This window comes from Diadema setosum, chromosome 20 (genome assembly GCF_964275005.1).
Source record: "Diadema setosum chromosome 20, eeDiaSeto1, whole genome shotgun sequence".
NCBI lineage: Eukaryota > Metazoa > Echinodermata > Echinoidea > Diadematoida > Diadematidae > Diadema > Diadema setosum.
In genome coordinates this window covers 11,347,873-11,360,524 of record NC_092704.1, presented here as the reverse complement: position 1 = coordinate 11,360,524, position 12,652 = coordinate 11,347,873, and the positions used below count along the sequence as shown (strand labels likewise).

General features: G+C 38.6%; 1 protein-coding gene across 1 annotated transcript; it reads right to left on the bottom strand.

Annotated features, from left to right (window-relative positions):
- Nucleotides 1-1,216: 1,216 nt before the first annotated feature.
- LOC140243400 (GH3 domain-containing protein-like) lies at nt 1,217-9,180 on the bottom strand. The gene is made up of 6 exons (XM_072323081.1): nt 8,169-9,180; nt 7,109-7,244; nt 6,566-6,730; nt 5,592-5,740; nt 2,645-2,754; nt 1,217-1,770 (listed from the first exon to the last, which is right to left on the bottom strand). The coding sequence occupies exons 1-6, from the start codon at nt 9,178-9,180 to the stop codon at nt 1,546-1,548; spliced, it is 1,797 nt and encodes a 598-aa protein (XP_072179182.1). The 3' UTR covers nt 1,217-1,545.
- Nucleotides 9,181-12,652: the final 3,472 nt, after the last annotated feature.

Below are 12,652 nucleotides of genomic sequence, written 5' to 3'. Positions count from 1 at the left end.
TAAGACACTGAAATAATTTGCGCCTTGGAGTATGATTTCTGCACCGTTGGAAAGAACACAGTGTCCCATAGTGTGAAATCTCTTCACATTGTTAAATTTGAACGTTTTAACATTGTGAACACATTGTGGATCATCATTCGCAGTACGTGTGAAACGGAGCACTAGTATGTGAACACTCTGTGAGAGACCACACCACAGTGTGAAATTATCTTCACACTGTTAAATTCGAGCGTTTTCACATAGTCCATGTTGTGGACACACTGTGAACACACTGTGGGACACTGTGTTCTTTCCAGCAGGGATGTACTGAAGTAGCATATAATGTAAGAGGATGCTTCGGTAGTGGATAACGCAAGCTTTTTCATTTTCAGTTTCAATTTAAACTTCTTCAGAATTTTCTTCATTGTACTCTATCATATTACCAATGAAATACAATCATGAAGTTATGGGGCCTACTGTAAACTATTCGTGAGGGCCATCTCTCGTAAATACCTTACCGAGATGTTCCAAATAAGATTCATATTGATATAAACGGATGCTAATTTTGGTACAGTGTCTCATTCCTTTATCTCTCATGATAACGATAATCGCTCATATTATGGAGTCTGCCCCCGAAATCTTTATCAGTTGTTTCTATTAAACATCTAATTTACTTTTTAGACGCTCCATGTTAAAATTTGAGTTAGGCCTATGTTAAAGTAATTTACCATTTTAACGCAGAAGTTTACAATACAATGGAGTGAAGAGTGAAATGATATTCCAGATGAGATAAAAGATCATGAGTTTCAACATAATCTAAAGTCCTGTGTAAAACAGCCGTAGTTGTCAGCGTAGTCTTACATTATTCATTTTTTTTTAAACTCACTTTCCGAATAATTAGGCCAACTAGTTATAAAGTTTGACATGTTATCAGATGAGTAATATTTGTTATTTTTTTGTGATATTATTATGTTAGTGTTTTGTCATTCTCTCCAGGCTTTGCACACACACATTTTTTTTTTCTCCACAACTATATATATTTCCTTTTTTGTTAATACTCTGAATCTATTCTGCTGTGTTTCTACTATTCGGATTGCATATGCACGGACTTGCAGAACAGCCGAAACTGGCTAAGCAAGTGTCTTGTATTACCGTGTTGAAATAAAATTGAAATAAAATGAAACAGAATGAATGCCATTTTGTTGAATTCTCTGTCACCTTTACCTTTCGTGCTTTTGCAAACACTTTTGGTACAATTATAATGTGAATAACGAGTAATCCTTGTCTTCATTGCCATTTCTACATGCGCTCACACTCACAACAGCGTCACACGTTCTTTTAATGCAAATGTTTCTTATAAAGTGATATTGACGTAGAAATGAATGTCAACTAACAACCCTGTCCATTGTTCATCTCAAGTGGTACACATCGCTCCAGCGCAGGCAAGATCTTTTTAGATTGTTACATAATAGGCGAAGATCGCACCGTGGGCATTGACTTTTATAATTCCGTAACATTCTCGAACAGACTCTAATGAATATTCATGTTCTATGGGCCAAAGGAACTTCATTGGACCACAACATTATCGAGCATGACCTGCAACATTTCCTTGGTGCGCAGTTTCCTCGGCACCTTGTACTGGTTGGCGGTGACGTTCGTGTGTTCAATGAGGTAGTGCTTCAACTCTTCAAAGGTTCCCTGCCGCACGATGTGCACCCGAGGTCGCGCTATGGCGTCCTCACGTCGTAGTCTGTCGTAGTCGGCGTTGCGCGCTCGAAACTCCTCGTCAATCTGTATATAGTATGCAAACATTAAGAAATTATTTTTGCCATTTTGTGTCCTCCTCACTTAGGACAATATCTTGTTTGAGACACATTATACTATGAAATTGAAGAATGGCGTAAGGAGAAGATTAGTGTGGAAGAATATCACAGAGGTAAATTGAAAGTAAATTGGATACTCAAGACGAGCGGCAGTCTGCTCAGTGTGAGTTTCTAAAACAAAAGTATACTCCTTCCGATACAAGAAGGTGCATTAAGGTGGAGGAAATTTCCTTCTGTGGTAAGCAAATTTTTTAGTGGAGCTTGATCACCAAATTTTCAAGTAATCTTTAATGTTATTTGAACTTTGAGGTAACCTTGGACAGTAGCACAGCATTATGAATCATCAAATGCATCCATGTTTCATTTAAGTTATGGTATATACAGGTCAGAACAGGTCAGAAGCATGGTTGCCATGTTATTATTTTGTCACAAGAGAGCCATGGATTGTTAACGATATTGTTGTTCCGTAATTAAATTCTATGTCATTTCATTTTATTCCATTTCACCTAATTCACGTCATGTTATAATCTTCATTTCCTTTCTTTTCTTTTCCTTTCATTCTTTCATTTCCTTTCCTTTCATTTCATTCTATTTCATTTCACTTCATTTCATTTCTCTTCATTTAATTTCATTTTATTCCATTCCATTTCATTTAATTTCACTACACTTCACTTCACTTCACTTCACTTCATTTCATATCATCATTTCATTTCATTTGTGAGGTGATGATTTGTTTGTGATTTCATTTCATTTCATTTCATTTCGTTTGTGAGGGGATGATTTTATTTGTGATTTCATTTCTAGAAGAGATGATCACGTCAACAATAATAATTACGTCATACCATAGTCAACTCTTCGGAAGTTCTCCTCGGTTTGTTCGCGTTCATCTCATTCACATGTCTGAGTTCCACGAAGATCAGATAGTACGGCATCAGCTCGTCCTTTTCGTAAGCTGAATCAGATAGGATCGTATTGAGAGACCGTAACGAAGAAAACATGAAATGCATGATTATTCGTTGTTATCTCTTTATGTTTTGTATTCTAATATACGTATATATATATATATATATATATATATATATATATGAAGAGTTTGTTTTCAAAAACCGATAAGTCCATATTTGCCAAATGGAGATATTTACGATTAAAGGTCAAGAAAAATAAAGAGAATAATAAGAAAATTTTTGCTTCTTTTGACCATAACTTCAAAAATGTACCTTTATATGTAGTGACCAATATATCATTTAAAAGGTATTATTTTGTACTTTATGACAGAGACCGTACTTCAAAATCTTCAAAAATGGACTTATCGGTTTTTGCAAACAAACTCTTCATATGTATATATATATATATGTATGTATATATATATACATATATTATAAATAATAAACATAATCATTATACATTACATTATTGCCGTTTTAAATTGATATTCGAATATCACGGCGATGAATTCATATATTGTCCTTGATCACAGGAAAGAACAACGGTGGCGTGTTGGCACAGCCGATACTAGGTTTATCTATCCTCGCGATTTGTGTTTTTTCTCTCACATTGAGTGACAACGAAAAGGAGATTAAATCACTCACTTAAATCATGAGTTGTTTTACTCCATAGTTATTTTTTTCCTCTCTCTCTCTCTCTCTCTCTCTCCCTCTCTCTTTTTGAGAAAACCCCACCTGAATATAAAATTTTGATTACCGGTATTCATTTTGGATCTCGATGAATCAAGGATTGTGTGGAAAGATTGTGGTAAGCTACTGTATATAGCGCACAGTATCCCGGACGCTTATCTGTCAGGGTACCGCTATATAAGAGCGCCTGCATGAGCCTACAATAAAATGACTGAAAGACAGTATGCAGTGACGATAACCTTGTTTTGCCAGACAGTACCCCGGGTTCCCATTACAACATCCACTATAATAACAGCATCGTTTTTCCTATTGCTTTTTTTTTTGTCCGTAAAGGCACAGTAGGAATATGTATATAGGCATATGTATGTGTTCATAAATATATTGAGTAAGTCGTCCACGTGTTGGTGTGATGATATCATCAAAAGAAAAAAGTGAAACCAAGTTCATGCTGCATTCACTAACAGTTTATTTCGTCACACAATTTTTCGAGCCATTCATCGCTCTTTCTCAAGTGTTGATACTAAGGAAACAATAACAATAAGTCATAACAATATTGCAAGGATGCTTATATATGTATATATATATATATATATATATATATATATATATATATATATAAGAAAGAGTCTAAAGTACGCCATGGATCCATGGCGTACTTTAGACTCTTTCTTCTAATAATTACAACATTCGAAGTCCAACACGTGGAAAATTCCAAGATATATATATATATATATATATATATATATATATTATGTGTGTGTGTGTGTGTGTGTGTGTATATATATATATATATATATATATATATATTACTATTCCTATTATTCTTTTCATTGTTACCATTATTATTGTTATTGTCAATCATTATAATCATTATATCGCTCTAAAGAAGGGGGTGAAACAGACGGCAGCGGTACCCATGCTCCCAAGGTCCGTGCAATACTTTTATAGGTATTATAACGAAAAGACAGCAATATGGTGATTTGGATTGATTATCATAAAAACAATAAAGTTTAAGTTACAAAAGTCTGACTGGAGCAATATCAAAACAGACATGATAGTTATGTAGACCTACTAGAGTCCGTATATATTGACCGATTCTGTGACGCGCTATGTGTATTTTTGGCATGGGCAGCGCCATTACTGCGGTGTCTCAGCCGACCCCCCCCCCCCCTCCTCTCTCCCCACCCCTCTCACGCGCGCGGAATGAAAAACTGATGCATGGTTGTTTTAGCCAATAGGCGTCTCGTACTGAGTGCGCGAATGCTTGCTAAATGCGCGAACCTTTGTTACAAGTGCGCGATAAACATGTTGCCCTGGGGGTGGGGGAGAGCAGGGGGGGTCGGCTGAGACACCGCAATTTGAGCTCATGGCTGCGCCCAGTGCCATAAAATGTCTGCTGCCCTCAACGAACCCGAATCGGTCAATAGGTTGAAGTATTTGATAACTTCTTGACCTTGATGATCTTTTTTCCATGACGTTGTATAGGCGATGTCTTATTCTGTTGGAACCAGATGAGACTGCTGATAAGTGATCCAACAGAACAGTTATACTTCAAGAAAAGTATGAGACAGTTGACCTATGTACCCTTCTATGTGCTACAGCATATACAGCATAAGGGTTATCTCAAAATACTGGGGCCTAACGAAAACAGCGACTGTAGCCTCTAATGTGTATTTTGACGAGTGATAGATTGTAGTTTTACACATCCACTTTAACTCACGTCTATAGTTAAATCGAGACGACTGATTTTTCAGCCTGAGAGCGTTCAAAGAGGAATTTACCTCAACATGCTGAATGCTACACATACTATTATTACTAGTAGGATACATTGGGGAAGTTTGAAGAGAAAAAGGACATTGCAGTCCGTTCATAAGTATTGATATTTCATGTCTGTGTTAAATCCATTTGCCATGATCGTTAGAATGGAAGGCTACAACAGATCGTGATGTTACGGTATAATGGAATGACGTAAAGTAAATGTTAAGAGAATTTTTTTATTGGTGGAAAATAATGAGCAACCGATGCATGTCAGGAAATACTGTTACATTTTCCTCACATTGCACTGATGTATTCGACGCATAATTTGCATTCTCTAAATTCTCTAAATCTTCATGTATACATCACATGGAGAAATTGCTGTGTGGGCAAAACTCACCCGGGCTAGTCTTTGGAATCAGCTTGCTTTCCGCCAGGGCAAACTCGATGAGCTTAACCCCAGTCCATCGGCCGACGGCGGTGTGAAGAGAGTCTGTGATAATCCGCTGATCCATCTTTTCGTAGCGGACGTTCATCATCAGTCCAATGCTACAAAACCCATGCAGTCAAAATGTCATGTTTATATCACCATCATAAAAAAAGGGGGGGGGGGGGTGTGAGAATTGGTGTTGTAGCATTTGGATGACGAGTATGAGTGTGATCCGTGGCTACAGTTGCACTTCAAGCAGCAACGGATTGAGTTTAAACATGCCTCTTATGTAGGAAAATGTGATCTAGTTTACAACCGTGTGGTTTTAATACTTTTTTTTTTTCGCGATGGACATCCTAAGACCTAAAAACAAATACGAGTTACCCACATGCATTGGTTGTCATTACTTTTATTCAGGAATCGTCTGACGTTTCATATCTTTTTTTTTAATAATACAAATTTGAATTGTCTTTACTCTTTATAGTCGTGCAATAGAACAAGATTTTGCACTCGGTGTAAGCCTTTGTACCGGCAGACCGGCTCATTATTGACCATTTATATTTTAGCAAATTGCTACTTGCTGATTATACGGATTGGGTGGCACATTACTCTGAGAGATAAAAAAAAAAATGAATAAATTTTGACACAACACGCATAGATGAGTTTACTGAGAAAGATATCACTAATCACACATTAAGCAATGGCGGATCCAGGCGGGAGTGCACCGGGCGCCCCCCTTTATTTTTTGTTAAAACAAAAGAAATAAAAAGAAAAATTTGGGGTAGGGTGCGTTGGCCCCCTTTAATTTTGTAAAGGCGTCCCCTCTTTACGGAATTCCTAGATCCGCCCCTGTCAAGTTTTTTTTTTTTTTTTTTTTTTTTTTTTTTTTTTTAATTGTTTTAAGATATCCCAATTTACGCGCGAAAAATGAAGATGATTCTAACCGGTATAAAAATTCCATCATCGGACAGTTGTCATGGTAATCGACGATGTGGATGATGTCGCCGAGTCTGTATCGATAGAGGCCGTCAAACTGGGTGATCACGACTTCATACTTTTCCCCGATAGCCAGCTCGTCGACCAGGTATGTTTTGGGCTGACACTGATCACTAGGAAGACGCAGAGAAAAGAAGGTGAAGGAAGAAAAATGCAACAAATTAAACATGCATGACAAGTTCATAATAGATATAATAGGCGCAGTTCTGCGAGTTGCAGTCAGTTTATTCTTCATATATATGGTAGGACCCTATAAATACGAAAGAAGGAAATATTAATCGATGCTGCCAATAATTCACGACCATTGTTGCAGCATCAAATTGTTGGAACTGCTGTTGGAACATTATGTTCTTTTTACTTGTTTTATTCAATGCTTACAAATAACACAAATTTTTATGCACAGCTTGCATTGTCGCAATTTTAATCACAGTCGTCATGCCAACCCCGTGCTAATGTAACTCCGCGGTAACTGTAATAGTGCCTGCACTTACACATCCTGCAGCTTAATAAACTCGAAAAAGATCTCGCTGGTGAGGAAGGTGTATCCTCGACGCTCTTCCAGCGGCCAGCACGCCAATGCCATGAATGCCTCCGTGGCGCCGTAGGCAAATGGAAGAAATGAAATGCCTGCAAACAGAGAAAGACCGAAAGGATTTATTTAGCCTTGAGTGAGGAGGTCATTTTTTATTGTTGTTGTTGTTGTCGTCGTCGTCGTCGTCGTTGTTGTTGTTGTTGTTGTTGTTGCTGTCCTTGTGCGTCAGAGGCATTTATAGGTCTCGGGGCTTTGAAAAACGAGTTTGTGTGTTTGTTCGTTTGTGTCCTCGTGATATCCAATAAACAGAAACTTCATCTCTGACAATAAAATTGTTCGTCCTAAAAAAAAAAAAAAATCCTTCCGATTAATGAAAAGAAAAAAAAGGAATTCATAAAACAAAAAGCAAAATACTGTACAAGAAAAAACCCGAAAAGAAGAAGAAGAAGAAGAAGAAGAAGAAGGAGGAGGTAACTTTCCCGGCCTCTTGATCCTTCTCAAGCACAATCCTTTTTTTTTTTTTTTTTGCCGAATGCACTGCACTGCTTTGATACGTCTTTGATGCTAAAACTGTATCTCATCTTTAAACTTCAGAATTCTACGATTAATCATTATGAATATACATGGTTTGCCTTTTCACTTACTAGTTGTCAATTTGGGGAAACAAGGTAATTATTAATAGTATGATATAGGCCTACTGTCTGTCGGAAGTCATGCAGATAAAAAGAATCCTTCAAAATAACAAATTGGATTATATATCTGTTATTTGTATATTATATCCAATATAATTCTTGAGCATGCTTTAAAAGTCACTGAACAAAATAACTCTATTCTCTCTATTCAGGCCAAACCAACATGAAAAATAGGTTGGGTCACGCCTTCTACATCATCTTCCTGAATAGTTCTGGAAAAAAAAACCCACACACACACCCAGTATCATAATTTTGAGAAAGAATGTAAATAATTACGTTAATAATCCTTCCCAGAGGATTATCAAGGATGAAAATCCTTTTGCTTACCCTTTCCATATGTTTGTTTAAATTCCGGCCACACCTTTGTGGAGTCTGCGGAAATAATGGCTCTCAGATTAGGCCATACCCGAGCAATGATTCCCACAAAACCCTTTTCAAACTCCGCCCTCAACTGTCGCGCTCTCTCGGGGTCACCACCTCCGAGTTCACCAACGAGTGCAGTCCTGACGGCGATGTCGAGCTGCATAGCTTTGTTGATGCTACCGTGTTCGATGTCGTAGACGAGGTCTTCCCACCACAAGTGCTCCAGCTGTCGCATCATGCTCTCCAAGAAGTGGAGGAAGATCACCTTCAGCACTCCAAGATTTGGTTCCCGCAGTGCGAACAGGAGATGGATGTAGTGCGACTCCTTGAGGGCGCTTATGCGGTAGCCAGCAGGTGGCGTGGTATAGCGCACCAACTTGTACTCTTCCTTGGGCGAAAGTGTCAGCATCGACACCAACTCAGTCCCGCACTTTGCCTTGGAGACCGTCGGGGCGGTGAGGTGGAGAAAGTGTTTCTGAACCAGACCGAATTTCGGGAAGTTACGGTAGACCACCTCGTCCACTTTAGACCACAAGTTTGACACGTTAGCGAGGCGGTCACGGTAAGGATAGAACTTTGACGAACCGGTCGTCCCGGAGGTCTTGCAGAAGCTCGCCGGCTCTTGCCCCGTGATGACGTTCTTCTCGCCTTCCATGGCCCGCTCGACGTAGGGGCGATAGTGCTCGTAGGTCGTCAACGGATGCTGCTGTCGGAACTCGAGTGAGGACGTCATCTGGTGAAGACGGTGATCCTTCCCGTAGGAAGTGCGGCCGTTCGCTGCCAGGATTCTCAGCAGCACTTGCTCCTGGTATTCACGTGGCCTCTTCCAGGACCTCCGCAATGCGCGCATCAGGGACTTTCCCCTCATTCTCGAGACAGCGGCCACGGCGAGGTGACGAAGAAGACTGGTGATCCCATAGTACGGCGACTTTAGGAGAGTGAGGCAGTAGGTGAAAAGGAGAGAAGAGGCAAGCATGGAGAACCAGCCGAAGTCTAGGAAATCAGGCCGAAAAGAAGGGCACATAAAAAGCGTACAGCTTCTTAAACAAAACGATGCCATAAGAAAGAGAGAAAAAGAAAAAAAAAATGCCGGTCCCTAAACCCTTAAATAAAGTGGCATTATGTTCAGATTCATTTTGATAACGAGGTTTGATAAAATGATGCAGTGACCATAACTATTTAAATTGACAATAGAATAGCTAATGGTAATTTTCGAGTTGAATTTCTCTTTGAAAAAGAAAATGAAGTAAAAATATATCTGAGGGACAAACAGAGACATGTGAGGCAATCATCACATCATCTGATTCGCATTATAGAGTCCTATTACATTGCTGTCTTTTATTCCTTCCAGTTATGATGAAACTTTCAAATATTATCATTTCGGTTTTTTGTTTTTTGTTTTTTGTTTTTTTTTGCCAGTGCCTATAAGTTATCGGTAACAGTTCGTTATTCCGAAGGTCCGTTATTCCAAAGGTTCTTTAGTCCGAAGGTTCGTAATTCCGAAGGTTTTTTATTCCGAAGATTCGTTATTCCGAAGGTTCGTTAATCCGAAGGTTCTTTACGGACCATATTTCATTGTCGGATCACCGAACCTTCGGAATAACGAACCCTATTTCATCTTCAGGTTAACGAACCTTCTGAATAACGAGCCCTATCTCATTTTCGAATAAACAAGCCTTCGGAATAGCGAACCCAATTTCATTTTCGGATTAACAAACCTCTAGGTATAGGGACTTTGTGTGTTTTGGATTAACAAACCTTCGAAATAACGAACCTTCGAAATAACGAACCTTCGAAATAACGAACCTTCGGAATAACAAACAGCATGCACCAAGTTATCAAACCGAATTAGAACATGCCTTGATTGTAGAGGCCTATTCGCTGTCGTAAGAGAATTGAACAGCAATATAGGGGGTCGTCACGCGAGGAGAGACCGGGTCGATCTACCGACAAGGCGAGGCCTGTCCCAGTGAGAGTGATCATAATCTAGTATCAAAATTGCATATGGAATTTAATGTTTGCATAACCTGATTTTCCGCATAGAATCTTATTCTACCAGAATCTCTGTGTTATTGTTGTAATATCATTTGTACATTGTATTCTTGAAAAAAAAAAAGCTGTAGAAATAAATTCAAATTGAAAGTGAAATCAAACTTGAAATAGAGTCAATCTTATTAGCGAAAAAAGTGGCCGTTATTGACAGGTGGCCAGTCTAGACAGGGTTGTTAGATTTTTTTTTTTTCAGTGACCGTATATTGCAGGTGGCGGTCATGAAATTGACAGGTGGCCGCTAAGGCAGGTTTGACGATGGGTGTATGTTTAATTTAGCTGCCGCTCGACTTCGATCGAATCTCTTCCCTCGCGGCATCGAGGTAAGCACCAGCAATAGCCCCGGAAATGGGGTTTATCATATTACGCATATTACGTAATGATATGATTAGAGTAGTTACGAGGAACTGAGTAAACAGAAGACCAATAAAGCAAAGAACATAGAGCACTGATCATGGATACTGGTGCGTCGATGTGTACGTGTGAAATGCCGAGAAACATCATGAACATACTGAATGAAACCCTCCCATTCGAATCATTTACTAACTGGGATGAACTGACGTAATAATATATTATGAATTAAAAATTCTGTTTGTTTCTTTCTGAAACTTCTTTACTTGGTGATAATACATACTGTACACGACTGCAAGAGCCCATCCTCGCTTTAGGCCTGTTTCCGATGCATGACGAAAGAAGAACACGCCGAGCAGCAAAGAGATGACGATTAAACACATCAGCTTCGCGTTCAACTGGTAAGGAGAGGACGCCATATTCGAGGGAGATATGAAAGCTGTCTCCATGAAACAAATTAAAATCTAATGGCGGGATTATAGGTCCAATAACCAAGATCCAAGGTGCGGGTAATCCAGTCTGTGCTGAAAACCACTGACGAATATGTATTAAAGTACTTACAGCGGAGCATACGGGTTACAATGTTCACTTCATACAGGCAATCAGTGATAATGTAACAAGGGTTACAAGGTCCTGTCCTAGGACATTGTTTGTTCTCGTTTCTTGGCGGAAATTCGCCTCTGATAAACACTCGACCCAACATAAGATAAAAGTCTACGAAGCAAGGAGAAAGATCATGAAAAAGTTTCATTTTGTTTTGCGTTATTGAAATGCTGTGAGCCTGGCTGTGGTTAAGGGTTTGGTAGGGGTGTGGTCCAGAAATTTTATATATGAGCTCGACATTAGCGCTGGCCCGGGGCCACTAAAGATTGATAACGGGCCGCCACCAAACCCCCCCCCCCCCCCAAAAAAAAAAAAAAAAAAAAAAAAATCTCTTCTGGTGGCCAGATCGGGCAACAAAGATTTCCATGAAATTCCTACGTTTCCTTTTATTTCGGACTAAGACAGTTGTGTGTGTGTGTGTGTGTTTTTTTCAGGCAACCAAAATTTTAAATCTTAACATTTTTAGAGAAAAATGAGTCCCAATATACATGTGCTTTGCCTATCTATCTGTCTATCTATCCATCTACAGTATCTATCTATCTATATCTATCTATGTATCTATCTATCTACCTATCTATCTATCCATCTACAGCATCTATCTATCTACAGTATCTATCTATCTATCTATCTATCTATCTATCTATCTATCTATCTCCCTATCTATCTACAGTATCTATCAATCTATTTTTCTATCTATCTATCTACAGTATCTATCTATAATCATTAACATTTTGCACACGATGATATCTCTCTCTCTCTCTCTCTCTCTGTTTCCTCTGTAAAGATAAACATACATGTAGTATGAGTGTGTATCAAAATGTATGCATTGAAATACTTTGGGTACACATGACCAGTTTTGTGTGGTAAATACAAGTCTCAAACTCCCCATTTTTGCAACTGATAAATACCAGTGTCTTACAACAGTATAAGTACATGTAGTATGTTCCAAAGAGAGACTTCATTCTGTGTGTAAGTTGACTTTAATAAGAACAGTTAAGTCAAACAAAAACAGTTGAGTTTTCTTTCACAACGGCCACACAAATTAGATAGTTATGGAATACTAAAGTTTATAATATTTGTTGCAAAACAATGATATCGGTCACAACAACATACAGTCAACCTCACCTAAGTCCACCTTGCACAAGTCGAAAAATTCTGCCCCAGAAGGACAAAGTCATGTGGAATATTTCTACTTCGAAGTCGAAATTCACGCAAGTCGAAGGATTTTCTGTGGATACTTTGGATTTGACTTAGGAGAAGATGACTGTATAATTATGCAAAATCAACACTGTGAAGACACATCACTGCCTCAAAACTTGCCCACTGCCTTGTAAGGAAAAATTCAAATTAGCAATTCTGTTAATAATGTAGCACCTATATTAAACTTCCTCCTTTGACTTAAAATGTCATCATAATAGATTACAACTCAGAGTGCCATTTCATAA